The sequence below is a fragment of the Pinus tabuliformis genome, chromosome 9 (genome assembly GCF_031772625.1).
Source record: "Pinus tabuliformis cultivar Carrire ecotype Pingquan chromosome 9, CPIR1, whole genome shotgun sequence".
Lineage (NCBI taxonomy): Eukaryota > Viridiplantae > Streptophyta > Pinopsida > Pinales > Pinaceae > Pinus > Pinus tabuliformis.
Genome location: NC_142307.1, coordinates 1955424772 through 1955449985, shown reverse-complemented (window position 1 = coordinate 1955449985; position 25214 = coordinate 1955424772). Strand labels below are relative to the sequence as shown.

Sequence of the window (25214 nt, the reverse complement as noted above, 5' to 3'; positions counted from 1 at the left end):
AAATTTGTCTCCCCTCTACATAGCCTGATTGCTCTTCCGAAACAATGCCTGGAAGTATGAGTTTCATTCTATTATCTATGACTTTGGATATAGTCTTGTATAAGACATTTCATAGCGCAATTGGACGAAACTTTGAGGGTGTGTTAGCTTCCTCCTCCTTTGAAATAAGGGCAAGGAAGGTGGAATTGAGGGACTTGAGGATAGAAGCGGAACGCCGAGAATCCTCCACTACTTCCTAGACTTCTGTTTTGACTATATCCCAACAGGCCTTGTAAAAGTCGATGGTGAATCCATCAGGCCCAGGTGCTTTACCATTAGGCATTTCTTTTACGGCCTCTTCCACCTCTTCCAGGGAAATTTCACGAGTTAAAGCTAAGTTTTGCTCCTCCGAAATTAGCTTGGGGATTGAGGATGTAAGTTCCTCAATTGCCTCCATTCTGTCAATCCCAGGTTCTTGAGCTATTCTGCTGAAATGTGAAGTAAGAAGGTTGGAGATCTCTTGATGTGACTGTATTGTGGCCCCCTGATCATCTTTAAGGCTTAGAATTTTGTTGGCTCCTCTGTGGTCCATTGCTGATCTATGGAAGAATTTCATGTTCTGTTCTCCTTCCTGAAGCCATTGAACTCGAGATTTTTGTCTCCAAAGTGTTTCCTCCTGTTGGCACCGAAGTTGCCAGTCCTGCATAAGTGTCTTTTCCTTGTTCACAGTTTCTTGGTTTATGTTCCCTTGAATCCATCCTTCATGTATATGTTCCAATTGCTCTTCTAGTTTCTTTTTTTCTTTGAAAATATTCCCAAAGACTTCATGATTCCAGACTTTGATCTTGGCTTTAATGTGTTTTAGCTTACCCTGTAACCGATACATTTTGGTTCCTTTAATACCCAAAGGTTCTTTCCACCATTGTTCAATTTGCTGAATGAAATCAGGATGAGTGAGCCAGAATTTCTCGAATCTAAAAGGTTTATTTCTAGGAGTGCCCTGGATTGCTGCAGTTAATGTGATGGGCCAGTGGTCTGACCCTCCACTGGGAAGAATATCTGATTCCACACTGATTCCTTCCATCAATATTCTTTTTGTTACTAAAAATCTATCCAAACGAGAGGCTATTAGCTTTTCACCTCCCCTTTTGTTGTTCCACGTGAAAACACCACTTCTGGGGAAAACATCCACAAGATTGGCCGACTTAATGAAGTCTAGGAAAGCTTCAGAGTCTCTGTTGAGTTTCCTTAAACCTCCTCTCTTTTCCGTGAGTGTGGTGATCATGTTGAAGTCACCTCCAAAGATCACCTTAGCTTGGGGATATCTTAGTTTCAGGTTAAGCAGAGTTCTTAAAAATAGAAGCTTAGACTATAGCTTCTGGGGGGCATAGACATTGGTGCATAGATATGTCTCAAAGTTCCCTACTACTTGAACTTATATAGCTATGTATGATCTAGCTGCCTCACAGGAAAGGAGCTGGATTACTTGTGGATTCCACAGAATAACCAGACCTCCCTCCCATCCATTACTAGCTGTTTCCAAGTATTCCATGCGTTTACCTAATTTTTTGCTGATATTGATTACTGTGTTGCTTGAGCATTTAGTTTCCTGCACAAACACTAAGTCTGGTTGTTCCTTTTGGACCTTCTTCTTTAATAGACATTGTTTTGTTTGGCTGTTTAGCCCTCTAGCATTCCAAGAAAGAACTTTCATTTTAAACAGAGTTTAGGAGGTTAGTGAAAAAGCCTCTAGGGCTTTCATCTTGCTAGAATTTAGAAGCATTTGTCCTAGTTCTTGTAATGCCTCATTGTTGGTCCTTCGTGCTTTCTTTTTTCGATGCTTGGAACTAGTGGAGGTTTGATGTAATCCCTGTGTTCAGACTCCTAGTCCTTTAGCTGTGCCCAAGTTCTTGCTTTGCAGCTCCATCTCTGCCCTTTGCCTTGCTATGAATATGTCATTAATCCTCTTTACCTCCTCTTCCGATATGTGTTCCATTCCCTTCTTTTTCCAGTTCTCCACCATGTTTGGTAAGTCCATACCTTCTTGCTCTAGTATGTCACTTAACTCCATTTCTTCGATCCCGATTTCATTGGTGAACATTTCTGAGTCTTCTTCAGCCCCCTCCGGCGTTTCCTGAACCTGAAGATTGATACTCAAAGGGTTCACCTCCAGTTCTTTCAAATTTGGCATTGTTGTAGATTTGTTTATTGTCATGGTTTCTTGTTCTTTAATGTTGTCCTCTGATTCCGTCTCGGTTTCCAAAACTTCGAAAGCATTGCTCATATTGCCTTGTGAAGTGCTTGCCTTGGTTTGGCGTTTTCTGTTTGCTCTCTGTTTGGCTTTCGGTCTGGTGAAGATTTCCTTGTTCTTCTCTCCTTTGCCATCCTTGTCATCCCCTGCTGCTTTGTTCAGTGGGCATTCTTTGATTAAATGACCATGCTCATGACATTTTCTACAACGGAACGAGATTTGCTCATAGTCTATGGCTTGGAAATAATCTTCGTCTCTGTATTCTAGCCATAGGCCCTCATGCAACACTCCTGACACATCCATTTCCACGCAGATTCTGGCACAAGAGGTATACCTTTTTTGCAATGTCGCTTTTGAGGCTTTGATGAAAGTCCCTAGCTTGTTACCTATTTGTTTTAGAGCCTCATGTCCCCAATAATCAATCGGTAGAGAAAAGAGGCGTATCCAAACTGGTACCTGCTTGAAGGTTTCTTTTTCTGGTACGAAGTTGGGTTTCCATGGTCTTATGTAAAGACCTGCGGAGGCAAAGAAATAAGGCCCTCCATCGAAGATCTGATCCTTGTCCTCTAAATTGGAGAAAACCACAGTAAAGAAACCTTTAGCTCCCAAGTGCAGCCTTACATCACCTCTAGGTTTCCATTGTTGCTTTATCCATTGACACAGAGCTCGTTCTGTTGGCCAGAGCCCCATGAACCTGCATATCACTGCATGTTCGACCATGTGATCCCGCTACGACTGAATCTCCGGATCCGATATCACAACCCTTAGGGTTTCTGCGGCTTTGGGCTTACACAGACCCTGATTCTTTTTTTGACGTCATTCCTCCCTGCTCCTCTTTATCTTGATTTAGAACCTTTTCCTCTGCTTCTTCTTGCTCCTTCTCTATTTTGTTTCCATGGGAGAGACGTCCTAGGGTTGGATTCTTGCTGTCTCTACTCTCTGTACTTTTGCTTTCATCCTTTTCCTTCAGTTTTTTAGTATTATTATCTTCACTGCTCCTCTTCCCCTTGTTGGTTGGATTTTCCTGGTCCGACTTTTCATACCCTGCTATCTGCACCCCATCCTGTGCTGTCTTCTTGTGCATCATTATTTGTTTGTATGATGGGGTCCCAATGGACCCCGCGTTTTCCATTTGTTGGGTCAAAGCTTGTCCCCTTCTGTGGAGCTCTGCCGCTCTGGCCCTGTTCTTCTCCAGAATTAGTACTTAGGTCTGTTGAATCCGTGAGCTTCAAACCCTCGTTTCCACCAGAGCTCTTGTGACCAACTTTGTTTACATGCACAGTAGATATATATTTGAGATTTATCACTTGGCTAATGAAGGTATTTCTCTTTGTATCCTCATAACGTGCCACCAATTCTTCCACAAAAATTGTCCAAGTGACAATTGATTTATGAGAACAAACTCATTGATACCTGATCCAGGTGGATATTGGTGGCTACCTGCCAAATCCACTTGGACCCCCACCACTATTTCTTTCAACTTTTCATTTTCCTTAATTGTAGCCCAGTTTACTATTTTTAGCAGTTTTTCGGGTCCTGAACTTCCGGAGCCATTTTGAGGCCCTAAACGACGTTTTTTGGGAAAACTGGGAGCAACATGGGTCCATGGACCGATGTTGATCTTCCCAAAGTTGTAGTTCTTGGATAGATCTTTCTAGCGAGATACTGTGTGCGTCAAACGGAGATCGTATGCCAAAGTTACGACCCCGGGAAGTTGATGTACCAATTTACCCAAACGGGGCCCACAGTTTGGTGTTTCATCTTCTAGGGTTAGGTTTTGGAATGTTAAGGGTTTTCCATTGTTTCTCAACAATAAATAGGCCTTCAAGCCTCATTATAACATAGTGGATAGGCATTTAGCCGCCACATCTCTTCTGAGAGATAAGCTACCATCGCCCTAGCTGGTTTATTTCCAACTCTATTTGTAAGCATATTTCAGTATTTTATATTAATGAAATGAAGTATTATTTCCACTGCATCTCTGTGTTTATGGTTATCTTTGTAATTTGTTGTGTTCCTGTTTAAATCCGGATTAGTGGTATCAAAGCGGTCTGCTTTTTCTCTGTTTTTTTTTGCATGTCCCCAACGAGGTTGGGATATAAGGAGTTAGGGCTTGAACTGGTTGAACCTTTGCAAGACCAGCCTTGCAAATCCCGATGGCCTCCCATGGTGGATGAAAATAAAGACGAGGGGGCAGGAGATCCTATCAAAATCTTGCTCGAAGAAGCCCTCAAGCGACAAAGGAACACGATGATGGACAACTTTGCCCAGATCCTTCAGCGGCTACCCAGGGGCAATGCATCGGCTTCCAACAGCTACTCTGGAAATGCTATACCGTTTAAGGTACAAGTTAATTTTGAAATCCCCATATTCGAGGGTCAGATAGACGCAGATGCCGTCGATAAATGGTTAAATTTGCTAGAGAGTTATTTTTCTGTTCATGCTTTTCCAGTCGAGAAAAGATTATTTTCGCTCTTCTCAAAGCAGCCCCCCACGTCAAGGAATAGCGGGAAACCTACTGCGAGCAAAAGGATGAAAGTACAGGCTCACTGTTTTCAGCCGCACCCACTTGGGATTCATTCCGAGAGGCCATCAAGGGGTAGTACTACCCTGTCGGAAGCTATGAGGATCAATTTATAAAGTGGACCACGCTGCGGCAGGGAAGGGACCAAGACGTGCTGGAGTTTACCAATATTTTCCATACCCTTCACACAAAGTTTGGTATCAAGGATTTGGAGCAGCATTTGATACTAAATTACTGTGACTGCTTGCACAAGTACATCCAGGAAGAAATAGAATTCCTGAACATCCCCTCGCTCAGCACGACATACCGATATGTCGTCAAGGTCGAGCAAAAGTTTAAACAAAAGAAGAGACTTTGGATCTGCGAATTCAAAGCAAGGGAAAGATGCCCCCAAATTGTAGAACAAAGGACAAAGCCAAGGCGGGGCAGCCCAAGAAAACCGACCAAATTTGTAAGCAAAGAATAGCACCATGAAGCCAAAAAAAGACACAGGAAAGTGGTGTGAATTCCATAAGAGCGAGTGTCGGGCCAAACAATCATTGGTGGCTGAGCTAAAGGTTGCAGAATCAGATGCATGTTTCGACTCTGAGTCAGAACCCAAAAAGGGAATGACAAAGGGAAGCAGATTATTGATGCGGAGCACAATACCACCATTGCCACCATGAAGATCCAGAAGGAGGAACCCAAAGATCCAGAGGAGGAGGAGCATCTCTTCCACTCCCAGATGTGGGTAAAGGGCTCCCTGCTACAGTTCAATGTCGACAGTGGGAGCCAAAAGAACCTCATTTCGGCAGAGGTCGTGAAGTGGCTAGGCTTACCAACCACAGCACATCCACAACCGTACACCATCGGGTGGCTTCACCAAGGACATGATCTTCACGTGAGCCAGCAGTGTCGCCTTCCATACAACATCAAGCCCTTCATGGATGAGGTATTGTGTGACATTGCTCCCCTTGAAGTTTGTGATGTATTGTTATGTTGGGTCCCTATAATACTAGTGATTACCCCATTACTATTATAGTTATACCCCTTATTTATATTGTTGTGCCCCTATTACCCCCATATTGTTATTTCTATGCCCCATAGAATCCCTCTATTGTTATTTTTGTGGCTTTATGTTATTATTGTTAGGTCGGCTGGATTATATTGTGACTCCATAGACTCCTATATATAGAAAGGAGGTTTTGTCATTTGAATCATCCAAGAATTGTTCATTTATGTAATGTAAAGGAGGTTTCCCCTTCGAAGAGGCTGAATTCTAAGGCATTGAAATATATTTTCTATCTTTTCTTGAGCTGGTTTCGTAACATTTGGTATCAGAGCTTTGCATTCTAGGGTTTCGCTGCTCCAAACAGGTCATCGTGGAATTTTCGTTATAACCTTTTTTCTGTGATGTTTCAGAAGTCGAAGAAAAAACTCATTTGAGAAGAAATCGCGCTGAACCTTAGGTCCGAATTTCAGAGCTTTTCGCACGATATTTGCGGAGATATGATCTGAGGAAGTTGGTCTTTTTGCATACTCCTCAATTACATTCAAAACAGGTGACCTGGGGAAAATCGTCATAACTTTCTCTCTGCGGATCAGATTGAAATTTCGTAAGAAGCTATAGAAAGAGCAAGGACAGTAGTTTCTTGTATGCGTGTTTCAGATCCAAAGGTTGAAACAGTGACTCGTGGCACGTCGTACAAGTTCCCGCTACTGAACTAGTCTAAAAGCAAGTCACTGTGGGAGATTTCACATAACTCTTCCTTGGAGAATCCAATTTGGGTCAGACTTGTGGCATTAGAAAGAGGACACAAAAGGCTACTACAGCTCACAAATTCAAAACTAGATGATTAGAAAGTACAGAGATACATCAGAGGCAATATTGAGCTCCTACAAAGTGAAAAAATGTGTGTAGATTTTTTTAAATTTTTTCTTAAGCTTGGTTTGAAAATTTATTTTGAAGGAATTCAAAGGGCATTGTTGAGTCTTCAAAATGTCATTCATTTCCATTACACTTTCACTATTATGTCCATTATATCACCTCCATTTCACCTCCATTTCACTACTATGTCACCACATTCATCCCAGTTTCATTATCATTGGGCCACCTTTATGTTTTTCCAATCTTTATTATTTCTAAGCCTTTTAAGTGAATTTGTGGTTAAAAATTAGAAAATAATGTGCATATTCTTATACCTAACAAATGGGTTGAAGTTGTTGACATGTGTAGGTTGAAAGGAGACTTCTAGAAGACCCTTATGTGGCACTCTAAGGCCAAATTCGAATTTGGTTGGAAAGAATCATGGGATCATGAGGATATGTGTCACATCTCCTAATTGTATTGTAACTCTAAGAAGACATGTGTCTTATCAGTTCCTATTTTGATTAGGACTCTAGAGGTAGAGGGAGAGATTCATGGACTCTCATTAATGAGATGGCTTCTCATCTTTTGTATAAATAGGAGATCTCTCTCCTTCATTAGTTAGTCTATTTAGCTTAAGCTTTTTAGTCCCTAGTTCTTAAGTTTGTAGTTCTTCCTTGATGGCTTTTGAAAGCTTTGGAGAACTTTGTTGTACTTTGTACTTTTGAAGAATTTGAATAAAGCTTTGATGTTCTCAACATGGAAGGAGATGTGAAGTAGATGTCATGGAGCATATTAGAATGTAAGGTAGAGTAGATTTCATTTTGTAAATATTGCTTTGTAGAATGTAAGGTAGAGTAGATTTCATTTTGTAAATATTGCTTTGATTTCATTATGTTATTTGATTGCTTTCAAGTTTGATAGATTAGATTTTTCATTCATGCAAGTGTGTTCAATTTTTCTTTGATTTCATTATGTTATTTGATTGCTTTCAAGTTTGATAGATTAGATTTTTCATTCATGCAATTTTAATTCATGCAAGTGTGTTCAACCGGTTGATTGTAGATTAGTGATGCACATAGCCTTTTAATGACTAATGACATGATAGAATCATCTTGTCCTTCTGCTGAAGCAGCAAGGATACTTGGTCTCATAGTCACTAGCTCATTGTTTGGTTGTTGCATTCTATTTTGATTGTATATTAGTGATGCACATAGCCTTTTAATGACTAATGACATGATAGAATCATCTTGTCCTTCTGCTGAAGCAGCAAGGATACTGGGTCTCATAGTCACTAGCTCATTGTTTGGTTATTGCATTTTATTTTGATTGAACTAGCTGTATATTTACACTTTTGTTTAAATACTAATTCCATCAATAACATGTTTTAAGTTCTTTTGAAGTGCTAAGTTTTAGAAGTTACCATTAGGGACATAGGCCTTGTCTTGAAATCTTTATCCATACTTGCCCTTTAAAAGTATTCTTAAGACCTTAGAATAGGATTTCCATTTGCATTAGACACTTTAGGAAACCAACAAAAACAAAACCCCAAAACAAAATAAAATCTATAAAACAACGAAGTAAGAAAAAGGTTAACTAAGAACATATGGTGCACCACACTTCATCAGTTTACGATACCCGGATTGATAATTTATGTAGAGAAATTTAAGACGTTAAATTGACTAGACATTTTGGCACCGTTGCCAGGGAAGTGTAATTAGGAGACCTTATTTCTTACATCTAAAAAAAAAAATTAACAATTCTTGAGTATGCTCTCCTCCTGCACTTCGTGTGATCTGGAGGATCAAAAAAGGATTGTTAAGTAAAAAAAAAAAAAGAAATAATAATTCTTGAGTATGCTCTCCTCCTGCACTTTGTGTGATCTGGAGGATCAGAAAAAGAATTGTTATGTAAAAAAAAAAGAAAAAAAGAAAAAAAAAAAGGAGACAAAATAAAATTCATCATTTCAATTGATTCAAAAAAAAAAAAAATGAAACTCAACTGCTTTGATAGGTTCAAATTGTCCAAAATTGTCTGGTTATGCTTTGTAGTGGTCTTCAAAACACTGTATCCTGTTTTAATAAGGTTTTGCAACTTAGCTGCGGAAACTGCCCTGATTCCGCAGCTAGCTGAGAATTCCGCAGCTGTTTCAAGGTTTAGCAAGTTACAAGCATCCAATGAAGAAATCGACCACATGGGCATCTCCAGAATCGTCCTGACATGGATCCTATCCTAGTCACTCAGCTCAGATCGATGAAAAACCAGCCTAGGACCTCAGTCAAAGTCCTATTTTTAGCATGTTTTTCTTGAAGTATTTGCTGCTTGAAATTGAAAATCATTAATCATTTTTATAAAATTTTACAATTTCAGAGAAGAAAAAAAAGAGAAAAGAAATCTATGGCTATCTCCATTCCTAATTTTCACTGTGGCTTCAATAAAAAAATATGCCTCCCTGATCAAGCTTTGGCCTGAAACAAACCTGCAACATAAAAAAAAAAAAAAAAAAAAAAAAATTGCACTGTATATATGAAAAAATTAGATTGAAACAAGGACTTTTTAGAAAAAATCTAAAGCTACGAGCAGCACACAGGGGCTAGGTTGTAGAATTGAATAATTCACACTGAAAAAATACATTGAACCCTGCTCATGTCCACTCCCATGACAAAAGAAAAACAGAAGCACATTAAGCTTTTTGTTAGAGGGAACGAATTGGGCCATGATGATGAAAAATTAGCCACTGGAACACCCTATTAAAATCACCATTATTTTGGGTTTGCGGGGCTCACAAATTGCTGTAAAAGGGGCTGTTGTTTTTTTGTTTGAGCTATTACTTAACATTAAACAAAATCAGAGGAAGAACGACAAACTCCATCGTCTGTAGATACAACAAAAACTCGATCACTGAATAAGCGTCATGCTTCAAAGGGGTATTAAGTGCCTCTGCCGTGTCTTCCAAAGAATGCAATGTGGCCTTATGTGTTGCCCAACATGTATGAGAATGCATCCAACCGTTAATTCGAAATTCTACGGGCCGAATGCAGAACAGCATAAAAAGAAAAATTAACTTAGGAAAAACGTGAACAGCAGAAAAACGTCTAACTTCAAACGTTCGATTTGCCCAAACAGAGACGAATTTCAAGAAAATAAAACATGGGTTTTTTTTCCAGGTGGGTTAATTAGATAACCCAGAAACCGTTTGAAGAAATTTGTGGCGGTCTGGGAGAAATCCTCGGTTCTTTGGAGCCTCTTTTTTGTCGCCGCGTGAACAAAAACAGAATTTGAGTTAATTAACTGATAGTTTGATGTGTGCTTCAATTCCGCGTGCCTGAGGAAGAGAAATCCAAATAGGAATCAACCATGTGCTGTTATTCAAGCTTAATTACATGTCTGTAATAACTAATAGTCCCATGCAACGTGTGACTGTGTTTCAGTTTCACGGCCAGCAATAAAGACGTGTAAACAAATACGACACTTCTCCAATAGTTATCCTATGACTCGGCGTTTTACTTGCTAAAATATCGGCACAATGCTACTACTCATGGATCTTGTCTTCATTAACATGTGTTGTGTACGTGTTTAATTTGACGTGCTTGGCAGCTTGATCATATTTTCAGCCAAAAAAAAAACTATGCATTGTTCTTCTATCCGCTCTTCACAGCATCTTGGCCTCTAACAGTCCTTGAAGTATCTATTGAGGTTGGACAACAATTTGTTGCAGCCTTCACTCCTCCACATTTTTTTCTCTTCCACGCACACAACCACTCCATTTCACAGTACTTTCTACACTCTGTTTTCATTAGCTGCGGAAACAAGCCACTTTCCGCAGCTGATTCAACTTTCCGCAGCTGGCCCAACTTTCGCAGCTGGCTCAACTTTCCGCAACTGTTTTGTTAAACTCTAGGTTGCAGGTGTCATCAAGCAAAACAAGCCACATGGGTAGCTGGGGGAATGTTGGTACATGGATGGTGTCCTATTCATTCGATCAAATTTGATGAAAAAGACCCCGGTCAAAGGGAAGTCAAATTGTGTGTTATCACTAAGTCGCCACACTGAGTCGCCACACACTGAGTCACTGCATGTCAAGAAAAAATAATAATAATTTTGAATCAATGAAATGAACAAGTTATTTGCTCACTTTTCTGAAGGTATTGATTAATTTTGGATTGATGATGAAAAATGAATGGCTAACTTTTTATTCAAGATTTTTAGCTACAGAAACTGTGCACATTCCACAGCTAAAGTCCAATTCCGCAACTGTTCTCCAATTCCGCAGCCAGAAAAACCTCATTGTTCAAATCAGCCTAACTTTTTCGTAAAAAATCAGATTTTGATGATTTAAGTACCATTGGAAAGATCTCAACAAGATCTACACAATGAGAAATCCATCATTTGAGTTTGAAATGGAAAATAATGAAATAAATTGCTGAAAAGAAGCAACATCAACTTGAGGCACTAATTCCAAATCAGGTATAAATTCTTTTGATTTTTCCTTTGAGAACTTGTTTCACTAATACAAATTCTTATTTTTTTGTGTAAATATCATAACTAGAGAGATTGGCCATCTCTCCCCTTTGATAATCTTACATTCCATTGCAGAAGAAGTATTAGTTTTTTTTGCAGGTTCCAGGAGGAAGGACAAATGACTACAAGAGAATGGTGTCTCTCTAAGAGACCATTTTGTTTCATAAGAGGATGATCAGCAACAAAGAGGAAATATGCTGATGCAAAATCAGATCCAAACACTTGAAAAAAAAAACTTTCAAATACTATTGTCTACACGCGGGTTCACTTAACTGAAGTCGCGTATATGTTTCTGAGTATGAAATTGAAAAGTTTTATCTGATCTGATAATACTGATTCACCCCCCCTCTCAGTATTATTTCCAACAATTGGTATCGGAGCAGGTCCTTCAGAGAAGCTTGATCGCTTGAAGGAGATTCGTAGAACAATGGGGAAGAAAGCACGTCAGAAGAAGAAGACAGCTCAAAAGAACAATGACAACCTGTCGTTGTGTGGAAGCAAGTATTCAGATCCAGAAGCACCTCAGATTGAAGATAGACAAGCAAATGAAGCATCAGATCAAATCATAGATCAACAAGATCTACCTAGCAAAAAGGAGAATACCCTCAAAGAAGAAATCATCAGATTAGAAGAACATTTGGAATGTGCCTCCAGAGTTCGAGAAATGCTGCTAGCACTGAATAAAGAGCAAGAAAACGAGATCCTCAAACTAAGGCATCAGTTGGATGAAGGAAGGAAAGCTGAAGAGACCTTGAAGAAGCAATGTCTTGAAAAAGAAGAACAACATCAAGTTGAGGTAAATATCTTGAAAAGCAAATTAGAAGAAAAGGATAAGCTTTTACGATTTCAAGATAGCTCTAAAGTCTTGGATGATATTCTTAGTAGTCAAAGATCTCCTGCTATCAAGACTGGTCTTGGTTTTCATGAATATGTTGAAGGTGAATCTAGTTCACAAGGTGAGGCAAGAAACTCTAATGAGAAATCTGAAATGCCCAAAAAGGAACAACCAAGGAAAGAAATTCCTCAAGGAAGATTCTCTACTCCTAACTATGGACGTGATAGACGATTATTTCCTCCACTGAATAATGTTGAATGTTATGTATGTCATAATCTTGGACATGTTGCAGCCATATGTAGAAGAAGACGGTTTCAAGACCATCATGCAGAAAGATCATCACATTCAAGATACTTTAATGGATATTGCTTTTCTTGCAATATGTTTGGCCACAAAGCTGCTGATTGCTACAAGAGGAATATGAAACATGTAAGATGCTATGCATGTAACAAGTTTGGACATAAAGCAAGAGATTGCAGGAACAAAGCTCATGATAAGAAGAAATCATCAACATGCGTGAAGATATGGAAGAAGAAGGAAGTTCAGTCAGAAAGATGTGGCACAGCACAGGGTACTCAGCACAGCACAGACATAACAGACTCAGGGGGAGCTGAAGGTATAGAACTTCAGTGTTCTGATTCTCATACGCAAGTTTCATGAAGACAAGTCGCGTATATACGCGAGTTACAGGCTGCAAAGTCGCGTATATGGAGAAAGGGCAACAGAACAGACCCAGGTTCAGTCATGGTTGGCTCAGGCTCAGGGGGAGCAGAACAGACTCAGGAAATGGTTCAGACATGGTTGGCTTACACTCGGGGGAGAATATTCTTCGAATAATGCATTGTTGGCATTATGGTTAGAAGGTGTTGATAAAGTCTATGAAGCTAAATGATACATCTTACTGTTTAGGAATGGTATTGCAGGCTGATGGTACAGATCATGATGCTGTTGGTGGTTTTCATAAGTCTTGGTCTAGATATTTCATCACTATGTCATGTATCTCTTTTATGATGTCAAGGTCATGTAACGGCCTATGTTGGTTTCCCCACTATGCCTGGGATGAATGATGAAATGTTCATGTATTATCATGTATCTTCACATGGTTAGGTGGATGAGTCAATATTGGTATATCCCCACTAGGTTGGGTGATGAATGTATGTTGAGTCTTTTGGTGATAGGAAGGTCTTCTATGATGTATAAGTCTTTGTTCTTCTTGAAGAACATCTTTTGCAGATCTTGCCTACAGTCAAGGGGAGCATGAACAGCACAATTCAGCAAGAGCAGGATGGATAGATTGGTACACTTTGGCATACACAAAGGGGGAGCACATTTGGAGATTTCAGCATGTACTCAGGGGGAGTATGGACAGCAGTATGGACAGCAGAAGGTATACCAAGGAAGAGAATATCTTGGTCCACCCTTTGCCCTTGATGTCAAAGGGGGAGAGTGACTTGGTGTGGTGGTTGCCATCAAGTCCAAAGGGGGAGATTGTTGGCATTATGATTCAAGTGTTGTCCTTGATGGCAACTCACTCAGAGGTTGGTACAGGTGCTCAGAGACTGGTACAGGTGATGACAACTTAACTAGTGGACAGATCTCAGTACAGCAGGACAAGAAAGAGATATACGCAGGTTCAGCAAGGAGAATCAGCGTGTACACGCAGGTTGGCTTCAGTAAAAGCGCGTACATGTGAAAACGTACCTTTGGTCAGTGGCAGTTAGTCCTTGGAAGTTGTGCCTATGGTTTTGGACCATGGCGTCTCGACGGACGTGTTGATCCCTAGTTTTGAGGTTGATGGTATTGTGTTACTATGGTTTTGGCTCTTGGTATTGAGCAAGGCCTAAGGCTATATAAGGAGAAGATCACTAGGCCAAAGAGTGTAAGTGTGAGTGATGAAGATCTGAGAAAGTGTGTGATCCAAGTGCTGGTTATGGGTTGGTGATCTGAACCAAGGTTTCACCCATGTGGAGGATGATGAATGATGGAACGAGATCTCAAGGTTTGGAATGATTATCTTCATATGGTTTGACTCTGGATAGACTAGATCTACTGACGCATGTTTATTATTATGATCTGGGTATGTTTTGATGTCTGATATAGCTGCAGAGTTTTAAGGTTGAATTTATAGATCTGTACGCGAGTTGGTTTTGGTAAAAGGGCGTATACACGCAGGTTGGGGTCATCCAAGTAGCGTATACAATGTGAAGTATGATATTTGAATATGGAGCTGGATCTGGTTGTTGCTATGATTGTCTGGTTATTGTTGACAGGGTTACAGTGATTCAGAATTGGGTGTTTCAGTGATTGATGATGATGATTGTCTTATGGATCCAGTATGAAAATGTATGAAACGTGGTCCCGGGTAGATCGTAGGCCGGCACCTACGTACTGGTAAACATATCAGCCAGTACAAGAGCCAGGGGGTTGTAGCTCCCTTCCACTAGCAGCTGGAAAACGAGTAAAGAAGCATTCTGTAGGTAGGCACCTACGTACTAGTAAATGGATCGGCTAGTACAAGAGCTAAGAGGGTTGTAGCCCTCTGCAGGTTGTAGCCTGCGTGCTGGTAAAGGACTGCACCAGTACATTGTAAAAGAAGTTCTCATTAAAGAAGAAAGAGACAAATTGCAGCAGGTGGTTTTCACCCACATTGGGTTTCCACCTTATATCATGGTGTTCATGTGTGTGGCATTTGTGTGATGATCTGTTCTGTTATACTGCACCTGTTTACTGTTAATATGCTTAATAATGTTCTGATGCATTTACTGAAGATAAGATTAACTGAATCATAAGATCTCTGGATATACGCTAGTTGCATTAAACACAGTCGCGTGTACACGCGGGTTCACTTAACTGAAGTCGCGTATATGTTTCTGAGTATGAAATTGAAAATTTTTATCTGATCTGATAATACTGATTCACCCCCCCTCTCAGTATTATTTCCAACACATTGTTTGGTTGTTGCATTCTATTTTGATTGTATATTAGTGATGCACATAGCCTTTTAATGACTAATGACATGATAGAATCATCTTGTCCTTCTACTGAAGCAGCAAGGATACTGGGTCTCATAGTCACTAGCTCATTGTTTGGTTATTGCATTTTATTTTGATTGAACTAGCTATATTTACACTTTTGTTTAAATACTAATTCCATCAATAACATGTTTTAAGTTCTTTTGAAGTGCTAAGTTTTGGAAGTTACCATTAGGGACATAGGCCTTGTCTTGAAATCTTTATCCATACTTGTCCTTTAAAAGTATTCTTAAGACCTTAGAATAGGATTTCCATTTGCATTAGACACTTTAGGAAACCAACAAAAACAAAACCCCAAAACAAAATAAAATCTATAAAAAAACGAAGTAAGAAAAAGGTTAACTAAGCACATATGGTGCACCACACTTCATCAGTTTACGATACCCGGATTGATAATTTATGTAGAGCAATTTAAGACGTTAAACTGACTAGACAGGCATAGTAGAGAATTATTATCGGTAACTGATGCCCTGAGGAAAGAAAATGCAAACACCTAGTAAGGAACCTGAAAGCTCTAGCATGACTCATGAAGAAGAGGAAGAAATGCAACATGATATATCAAAATTACAAGACCAAGTGCAACAACTATCCCTTGCACAAAAAGGAACAGAATCTAAGATGGATGGTTTAAAGAAAGATGTAGAAGCTAAGATGGATGGTTTAAAGAAAGGTGTAGAAGCTAAGATGGACTGTTTAAAGAAAGGTGTAGAAGCTAAGATGATTGACGTGGAAGCTAAGATGGATGATTTGAAGATAGATTTGAAGATAGACATGGACGAATTGAAGATAAATATGAATAAGTTGCTACAAGAAATGGTCCCTACAGGTGAAAGGGTACTAAAGGAAACTCATGATGAGAACAAAAGAAATGTTAATCATGATTCCATATACGCTAATGTTGGATTGAAGAATCACCATATTCCAAAAATCGATATGAGGAAGTTTGATGGCAAGGATCCCACCACATGGATATTACAGATGGAGCAATTCTTCGATCTCAATAATGTGCAAAACGCACAAAAGGTACGTATGGCAACTGTATATTTGGAACCAAATTAGTTTGTATGGTATCAATGACTTTGTTCTCGCAAACAATTTATCACTTGGGAAATTTTTACGGAAGAATTGATAGCACATTATGAGGATACAAAAAGCAACACTTTTTTTAGCCAATTGATAAGTCTCAAACAAAAGGGTTCAATAATGGATCACATTGAGGAGTTCCAAAAATTGAACATAAGGGTAAAAGATATTTCAGAGGAGCATAGGATTGATGTGTTCATAGGGTCTTTAAAGGATAATATTCAACATGATGTCTGCCTTTGGGAACCTGATTCATTAGAGAAGGCATTCAGGTTAGCAAGAAAAATGTTAAGCAAAATTATGGCAACTAGGAAGCATACCACTCACAACTATAAAGACGGAAGTTTTGTTGCCCATAGTCTTCCACAACCTACAAGGTTGACACCACAACAATTGGAAGAAAAAATAGCAAAAGGGCTTTGTTATAGTTGTGATAGCAAATACACAAAAGGTCATAAGTGTGCTGAGAAGAATTTATTCTACATAGATTGTGAAGAGGAAGAAGAAAAGGAGCAAGAAAGGTCAAAAGAAGAGGATATACTCCAGGAACAAAGCCTAGATGAAGAACAAACAAATCCGACCATATCTTGTAATGATTTGGCGGGAATTACCACTCCTCAAACCATCAAGATAGAAGGACAAATCAAGAAGAAAAAGGTAATAGTGTTGATTGATTCAGGAAGCACCCATAATTTTATTCATTGTAGGGTAGCAAAAGAATTGAATTGCTTCCTATATCTAGCACCAGAGTGTCAAGTGATGATTGCAAATGGAGGAACAATAAATTTCTCTGGAAAGTGCCATAATATCAAGCTATCCATGGGAGAATATGTATTGACTAGCCCAATGCTTTCCATTCCAATGGGAGGTGCTGATGTTGTACTAGGATTCCAATGGCTACAATCCTTGGGTACAATAGCTTTTAATTTTCAAGAACTTTTCATCAAATTTTCTACAGAAAGAAAGGAAGCTGAATTAAGGGGTTTTGCAGGGAAACCAGGAAAGATAATCAACTCTAATGGCATGAATAAGCTTCTCAAAAAGGAGCAAAGAGGTGTAATTGCACAATTATGTTCGCTAGATGTTTCCACATTGGAATCATCTATTTCTCCAGATCTCCAAAAAGTCCTGGACAATCATTCCAAGGTATTTGAGACTCCCAAAGGTCTCCCACCTATGCGTGATCATGATCATGTTATTCATCTGATTCCAGGAAGTGTTCCTCCAAACATCAAGCTGTACAAATATCCCTATGCCCAAAAAAGTGAAATTTAACGTATGGTTGCAGAAATGCTAGAGGCTGGTATAATTCAACCAAGTCAAAGTTCTTTCTCAGCTCCAGTAGTATTGGTGCACAAGAAGGATGGATCATGGCGCATGTGTCCGGATTATAGGGAGCTCAACAAGCTCACTATTAAAGATAAGTTCCCCATTCATGTCATTGATGAATTACTGGATGAATTGCATGGATCAATTTACTTCACCAAGTTGGATCTTCATTCGGGATATCATCAAATCAGAATGAAAATTGAAGACATTCTGAAAACAACATTTAGAACTCATGAGGGTCATTATGAATTTTTGGTCATGCCTTTTGGCCTTACCAATGCACCTTCAACATTTCAAGGTTTGATGAATTCAATTTTCAAACCATTCCTTGGAAAATTTGTGTTAGTATTTTTTGATGATATACTAATCTACAACAAATCTTGGAAGGATCATGTTGAAAATGTTGACAGGGTGTTACAACTATTGGAGGAGAAACAATTATATGCAAAAAGATCCAAATGTTTCTTTGGAGTCCAGGAGGTGGAATATTTGGGTCATATTGTATCTCATGAAGGAGTTAAGGTAGACCCTAGCAAAATTAAAGCCATTAAGGAATGGAAAATCCCCACATCCATAAAGCATCTGCGAGGATTTCTTGGGTTGACAGGGTATTATCGCAAGTTTGTTAAGAATTATGGGAGAATAGCAGCACCTCTAACAACATTATTGAAGAAAGATTCATTTTCATGGACTCCGGAAGCAACAAAGGCCTTTGAACATCTTAAAGAGGCAATGTGCCAAGCACCAGTCTTAGCTACACCGGACTTCACAAAAACCTTTATTGTGGAATGTGATGCTTCAGGAAATGGAATTGGTGTTGTTCTAATGCAAGATGAAAGACCCATTTCTTTTGAAAGTCGTCCAATCAAGGGAAAGTTTTTAAGCAAAGCTATTTATGAAAAGGAAATGTTGGAAATACTCCATGCACTTAAGAAATGGCGACCCTACCTAATGGGAAGACACTTCAAGGTAAAAGCGGATCATGATAGCCTTAAATACTTTTTAGAACAAAGATTATCCTCTGAAGAGCAACAAAAGTGGGTCACAAAGATGTTGGGTTATGACTTTGAAATCATCTACAAAAAAGGGAAGCAAATTGTGGTGGCAGATGCACTCTCAAGAAAGGATGAGGATGTGGAAGCATTGTTGTGTGCCATTTCTATTATCCAACCAGATTGGATAAACGAAGCAAGGGAGGAATGGAAGAATGACGAAGAAGTGTGGGCACTTATTCGAAAGCTACAACAAGATTCCAGTACTTCTGATACATTTAGCTGGCAAAATGATTCGTTATGGTACAAAGATTGCTTATACCTCTGTAAGAATTCCCAGCTAAAACAAAAGATTCTTATGGAATTGCACACTTATCCCTTAGGAGGTGTTGTGGCCAGCAACACCCCCCCTTGTTCATTTAAGTGTTGTCCAAAATACTAAATGAATGGGGACCCTTAGTTAAATTTTAGGAAAAAAGCAAGAGTTTCCTTTCTTCAAAATAAGGTTACCATCCTAAGCTTAGAAAGGTCTTTTGAATATTTTTAACCTAAGTCTACGATAAGGGAAATATCTTCAAAGCCGCGTTGCAAAAAAGATAGGAAATGCCTCCATTTCTCTATAATATCGATATGCGCAAGACTCTCGTGTTAAGCATAATATCGCATCGCAATAAAGTAATACTCATAAAGAAAAACTTCAAGATTTACCGATCTGTGATAACACCGATCGCAAGATTGCATGCCGCAGAAATGAGCTGGCAATATTCGGCAAACATTAAACTTCTGTGACCTGCGATGTTGCGATATTATATTCGCGCGATCTGCGATGGTGCGATTTGCGATGGCGCGATCTGCGATGTTACGTAAGCAAATCATAAATCACTTCATCACGAATCCTTCGGACACGCCATTCAAAGAAAAGCCACTTACCATAATCTGACTCAAGATCATGCGCTTTTAATGATAGTAAAGGAATTAGTTGTCAGCTATTAAATGAAATGAAAACGCGTGCTTTTGTAAAGAATTACTTCACGTAATATGGCATATTTGATATATCTGTTGCATTTAAAACTCTCCCATCACCTTTCTTGATTAGTCATTTCCATTTCACTCGTAATTTGCAGGAACGAAGAACTAAAGACGATTCAAAGCCAAACGCAGGAAGAAATGGGAAAGAAAAATAAAGCTCAAGGCTCTGAGGCGAAGGAAAAGATGAAGGAGATGACGTCTTTGTATACAGACACAGCCTGTAACAGAGACGCGGGGATATCGACATGGGAAAGCATGTACAGACTGCTCGAAGAATAGAATCCCAGAATAATGAAGGTTGCTGCTATCGCGGGCTCACAACACTCTTCCGAGGCGTCCTTAGAGGAGCTAGCATGTTCATTTCTTCACCGGATAGCAGCAAGGCCCAAAATTCTACCATATACGGATATGATCAAGTGGATACTTGACAATGCAAAGATGAACAACAGACAATTCAAGGTTCAAGGACATTGGCTCATCGGATCATTCGCTGCGTAAGATTTAAATCTTATGTATCATCTTCCTGAATGGCAGGCGACTTACAATGCACAATTCATTAAGAAATTTGTGGCAGAGAACCCAAACCTAGCAGAGACCACCAAAGATTGGTCCAGAAAAGAGGAGCCGCTCAAAAAAGACAAAAACGGTATGTACAGCACTAGTTCCCTCACCTCTCCGTATTGTTTTGCTGCGGCCATGCTTTGTATATTATTTGGGATGCCGGATATCAATAAGTTTTCGTCTGAATGGCTACCATTAATAGATGCTGCCACAAATGCCGATATTATGGATTGGGCCAAGATCTTTTCTGATAATCTATACATGGCTATTATCAATTACCGGTCTAAAAGATCCTTGTCTCAAAGGATCTATCCTCCTTTTTATCTGTCCGCATATGTTATGGATTCTATTTGTTATGTGTCTAAATTTCCCACTATGTGTTGGAAATGGACTACTCAGGACCCATTACCTATCCATGTTTATCATAAGGTGTTATGGGATGCGCAGTTCGTCCCACACTTCTACCAGATTTGTCACGGGCTTATCTTACCTTTGTATAGAATGATGTATGATGAAGACCCCCCGAGGTGCTCACCCGAGGCACAGATAGATATCATCCCCATCGCAAGATGGTTCGGGGAAGAATGGTTCACCTATATTAGAGTGTTTGGAAGCACTGTACCTCCTCATGTCCTGCCTTTGTATATCCCCGATAAACTTTTGGCTCGAGAAATTGCATATCAAACCTGTTCAAAAGGCGGCCTGACCAAAGACCTAAAAGACAAAAAGAAGGCCATATGGCCTCAGTTTCTTGTAGCTTGTGGGGCCTTTTCATTGTTCGATGTAGGACACGCTTTCACCGAAGTGGAGAATGTGACGTGTCTACAATTATTTAAATTCCCAGCAAGGCCATTTGACCCAAATGATGTTGCCCAAGATTTCACAACGAACGTCAAGATAAAAGTATTCGTTGAAAAGAAAGATTTGTTTGATGATTTATTTCAGAGTAGAAGCTCACTCCAGGAAATTTTGCGGGAAGCTCGGTCGAAGTTGTCTCCAGATGACCTCCAAAGATTCATGTTATACAGGGAAAGAAGGTTGGCCAGTGTTCCTCTAGAGAAGTTGCGCCTGCCTGCCAGAGAACCAACTCCAAGCGTTAGCCTCAGTGGAAACTCTAGCACTTCCAGATCTAAATCTGACACTGCGCAAGGAGTGCCTGAACATTCTAAAGGGTCTGGAAGCGACCAAGGAAAAAACGAAGAAATAGCTAAAGATACAACTCAGTCAAGTGCAATGTCGCAACAGCAGGTTATCGCCTCCCCGCCAAGAGATGTCCCCCTTCCTGTCATTGAAGCGCCACTCGTCACAACAGAACTGGACAAAGAATGGGAAACCTTCAATGAGCTGATCAATCTTGAAGGGCAAGCCCCAAGAACACCTGTGAACAATACATAGATAGCGAATGAAGTGGTTTCGACCATAGTTAGCAGTGTCACAGAAACGGAGCACATTCCTATCGCTCCACCTTATGAGCTTCTACTTAATGTAGAAGAAATTCCCCCACTAGATGTATTCTATAGTCCCCAACATAAAGCAGTTGTAAGGAGACAGAGGAAGAAAAGAAAACTAGAAAATACACTGTCACAAAATGCTGAACATTTGGACGTCTTATGGAAAGACCCCAACAATAACCCAACTGAAAATCTCACTAAGTTGTCTCAGATCGCAGGAGCATATGCTTCTGCAACTATTGACAAGGTATCGGAAGTTCAACAACTGTTGAAAGAACAAGAAGACCAAATACAGCTACTACAACGACAATTGCAACAAGCCAATGCTAATATTTAAGCTTCCAAACAGCTCGAGAAGTTGCAGGAAGACTTTCAGCAGATGCAGATAGGCTATCAAAGAAGTCTAGACGAGAAAGGAAAACAATTGCAAATTTTACAAGAAATGCATAAAGATGAGCCTAAGCTTGCGGAATTTATTTCAGAATCTATTGGCTTAAATGAGCAACTACTGCAGCAAAAGAAAGAGTTGGGACGTAAGATATCACAGTGGAGTCACTATTGCGAGCTGAACGATAAAATCACCAATCAAGTGGTAGACTTGCGGAGTGACTATGATCAGAGTGACAGACGAGTGACGGAATACTTAGCTTGGCAGGATGAAGATGAAGGGAAAAGAGCAAATGCACCCATAATAAACGAGAATCATAATGAATTGCTCTTTAATAAATGGGACGATCAAATCAGGAAGGCGGAACAAGCAGCGAAGACAGTGGCCACACAAGCAAGCATTCTAATCGACTGTGTAAATGAGAATTTACACAAGGCCAATTTAATCGAAGACACCACCCCGGGGTACCTACCAAATAAACTACGACTGGAAGCAGAATGGAAGCAGAAGGCGCAGGAAAAGGGAAAAGTGATCCAAGCATTAAACAGGTTAAATTGGGAGTGTTACTGGGCATACTTGGTCAAGCCGCATAGTCAATGGATGACTGTGAAATGCACCATAAGCGCGGCCAAAAAAGTAGTGCCAACTCTCATAGATTCTGTTTTCGTAGCCCAGCTCAGCGCAGAAGTCAGCCAGCCGACTCTCCTCAAGCCCATGATGAACACTTGCAGCTTTAAAGACCAAATTCAGAAGTAGCCTTATTTTAGAATGTTGTTTTTTCTTTAAAATTAGATTAGAAAAAGGACGGTCATTTGAAAACCGCATCCTAAATTTTGTAAATAGACTGTTATTAGAATTAGGAAGTAGTATTTTAACCCTTCTCATGCATTTAGAGAAGGGTCCAGAAATTTGTCAAAAACTTGTCCTCGGAACATGCACTTCTGCACCCTCAGAGGAGGTTTTGATGAATGGATGGATCGAGATTTATTAATGTTTGCATTTGATGTCTGCTACTGATGTTGCACTTTTGTACTCTTAGTAGATGTTAGAACAAGTAGAGATAAATCGTTTTTGCTTAAAGCTTATGAGTAGGATTAGTCATAAATGGTACTTTTATCTCTTGGCCATTTCTGCTTATATTCTTAAAGTGATATACAGTTTTCAGTTGCTTATATGTTACTGCATGAATGTATGAGTTACCATTTGGCACTTCTGTACGGTGGAGCCATTTATTTATGTCTGATATATGAATAACTTATTATGCGATATGTTGTTCACAACTGTTTTGCCTAACTTCTTATGCAAAGTGGTTTATCTTAATTGATTTCTATTCTTATGATAGTTGAATGATCTTTATTACCAGTTATTGTTTGAAATCTCTTTAGATCCCATAATAGAAGAGATACACCCCGGGTTAGCGTAGATTAGATGTGTTGTTTCTCATTAGATTACAATAGCATAGAGTTAGTTTAAAAGTTTGACTTAAATTAGCTTTAAGTATTCTTAGATTAGCAACATCCAACTCTGCACACACACACATACACCCTTAGATTGGGAAACTGGTCCCATTATCCCCAGTCGGACCCGCTATACCAAATGGATAAGGAGGTGCCAACCAAGGTACGGACCGAGTGGGTATCCCCCTTGTTGTCAACCTGATTTTCGGGGCTTCAACAGGAGGGCACTCAGGATTTTTAAAAATTTACCACAGGGTTAAGAAGGAATTTTTTTGGGATGGCCTTAAATCAGATATTCAAAAGTTTGTGGCGGAATGTTTGGTTTGCCAACAAAATAAATTTGAAACAATTAAGACATCGGGTCTATTACAACCTTTATCCATTCCAAGCCAACGTTGGGAGGAGGTTTGAATGGATTTTATCACAGGTTTACCCAAGTCTGAGGGAAAGAGTGTCATCATGGTGGTAGTTGACAGACTTACCAAGTACGCACACTTTTGTGCATTATCACATCCATTTAAAGCCAGAACAGTTTCTACTGCATTTATGGAAACAGTTCAAAAGCTACATGGAAACCCAAAGATTATTGTAAGTGACAGAGATCCCATTTTCACTGGAAATTTTTGGACATAATTATTTTCTTGTCTTGGTACTCAGTTAGCTCATAGCTCATCTTATCATCCTCAATCTGATGGGCAAACTGAGATAGTAAACAAATGTTTGGAAGGATATCTTCGTTGCTTTGTATCAGATAAACAGACACAATGGGTCAAATGGTTGCCTCTGGCTGAATGGTGGTATAAAACTTCCTTCCATACAGCAACAAAAATGACCCCATTTATGGCACTTTATGGGTATCAACCACCATCCATCACATCATATTTAAGAGAAAATTCTAAGGTTCAGGCAGTGGAACATCAAATCGAACATCAACAAGTCCTCCAACTCTTAAAGGATAACCTCGTGTTGGCACAACATAGAATGAAACAACAGGTAGATCAACATCGCAGTGAAAGAAGTTTTGATGTAGGTGATTGGGTATTCCTACGACTACAACCATATAAGCAAATGTTCCTAAAGCAAGCTAATAAGGATAATAAATTATCACCAAAGTATTATGGTCCGTACAAGGTGTTGCAAAAGATTGGTACTATGGCATACAAATTGGAGCTTCCTGCAGCTTCTCGATTGCACCCAGTTTTCCATGTTTCATGTTTAAAGAAGGTTATAGGCGACAAGCTCCCAATTCAAACAATATTGCCAGAACTTGACGAGGAAGGAAAAATTATATTGGAACCGGAAGCAGTCACAGAAACAAGAACTCGACAACTACGAAATCGATCAATTTCAGAGTATCTTATCAAGTGGAAGAATTTATCCGCTGAAGATTCCACATGGGAGGATGAGAATTTTATGCAGAAGTATCCAGAACTACTCAAGCATTGAGGACAACACTTTTTTGAAGGAGAGGGGCATGTTGGGTCCCTATAATACTAGTGATTACCCCATTACTATTGTATTTATACCCCTTATTTATATTGTTTTTCCCCTATTACCCCGATATTGTTATTTCTGTGCCCCATAGAATCCCTCTATTGTTATTTTTATGGCTTTATATTATTATTGTTAGGTCGGCTGGATTATATTGTGACTCCATAGATTCCTATATATAGAAAGGAGGTTTTGTCATTTGAATCATCCAAGAATTGTTCATTTATGTAATGTAAAGGAGGTTGCCCCCTCGAAGATGTTGAATTCTAAGGCGTTGATCTATCTTTTCTATCTTTTCTTGAGCTGGTTTCATAACATATTAGGACAACCTTACTTGTGGAAGTGACATGCTGTGTATGAATCAAGCCCCATGCTGTTATTGTTACTTTGGGAAATAATTTGTACAGGATACCGGAGGTAGCACCGCCTACCGCCATCTCTTTGA

The 25214-nt window shown here is 39.5% G+C and overlaps 1 protein-coding gene across 1 annotated transcript; it reads right to left on the bottom strand.

Moving 5' to 3' along the window:
* Window positions 1-235: 235 nt before the first annotated feature.
* Window positions 236-1063, bottom strand: LOC149156807 (uncharacterized). The gene has a single exon (XM_089444874.1). It carries the CDS (start codon window positions 1061-1063, stop codon window positions 236-238), a length of 828 nt encoding a protein of 275 aa, XP_089301000.1.
* Between the last annotated feature and the right edge of the window lie 24151 nt (window positions 1064-25214).

What these genes read in the sequence shown, in the direction of transcription:
- LOC149156807 (XM_089444874.1), bottom strand. Translation starts at nt 1,063, where the DNA reads ATGGAAGGAATCAGTGTGGAATCAGATATTCTTCCCAGTGGAGGGTCA.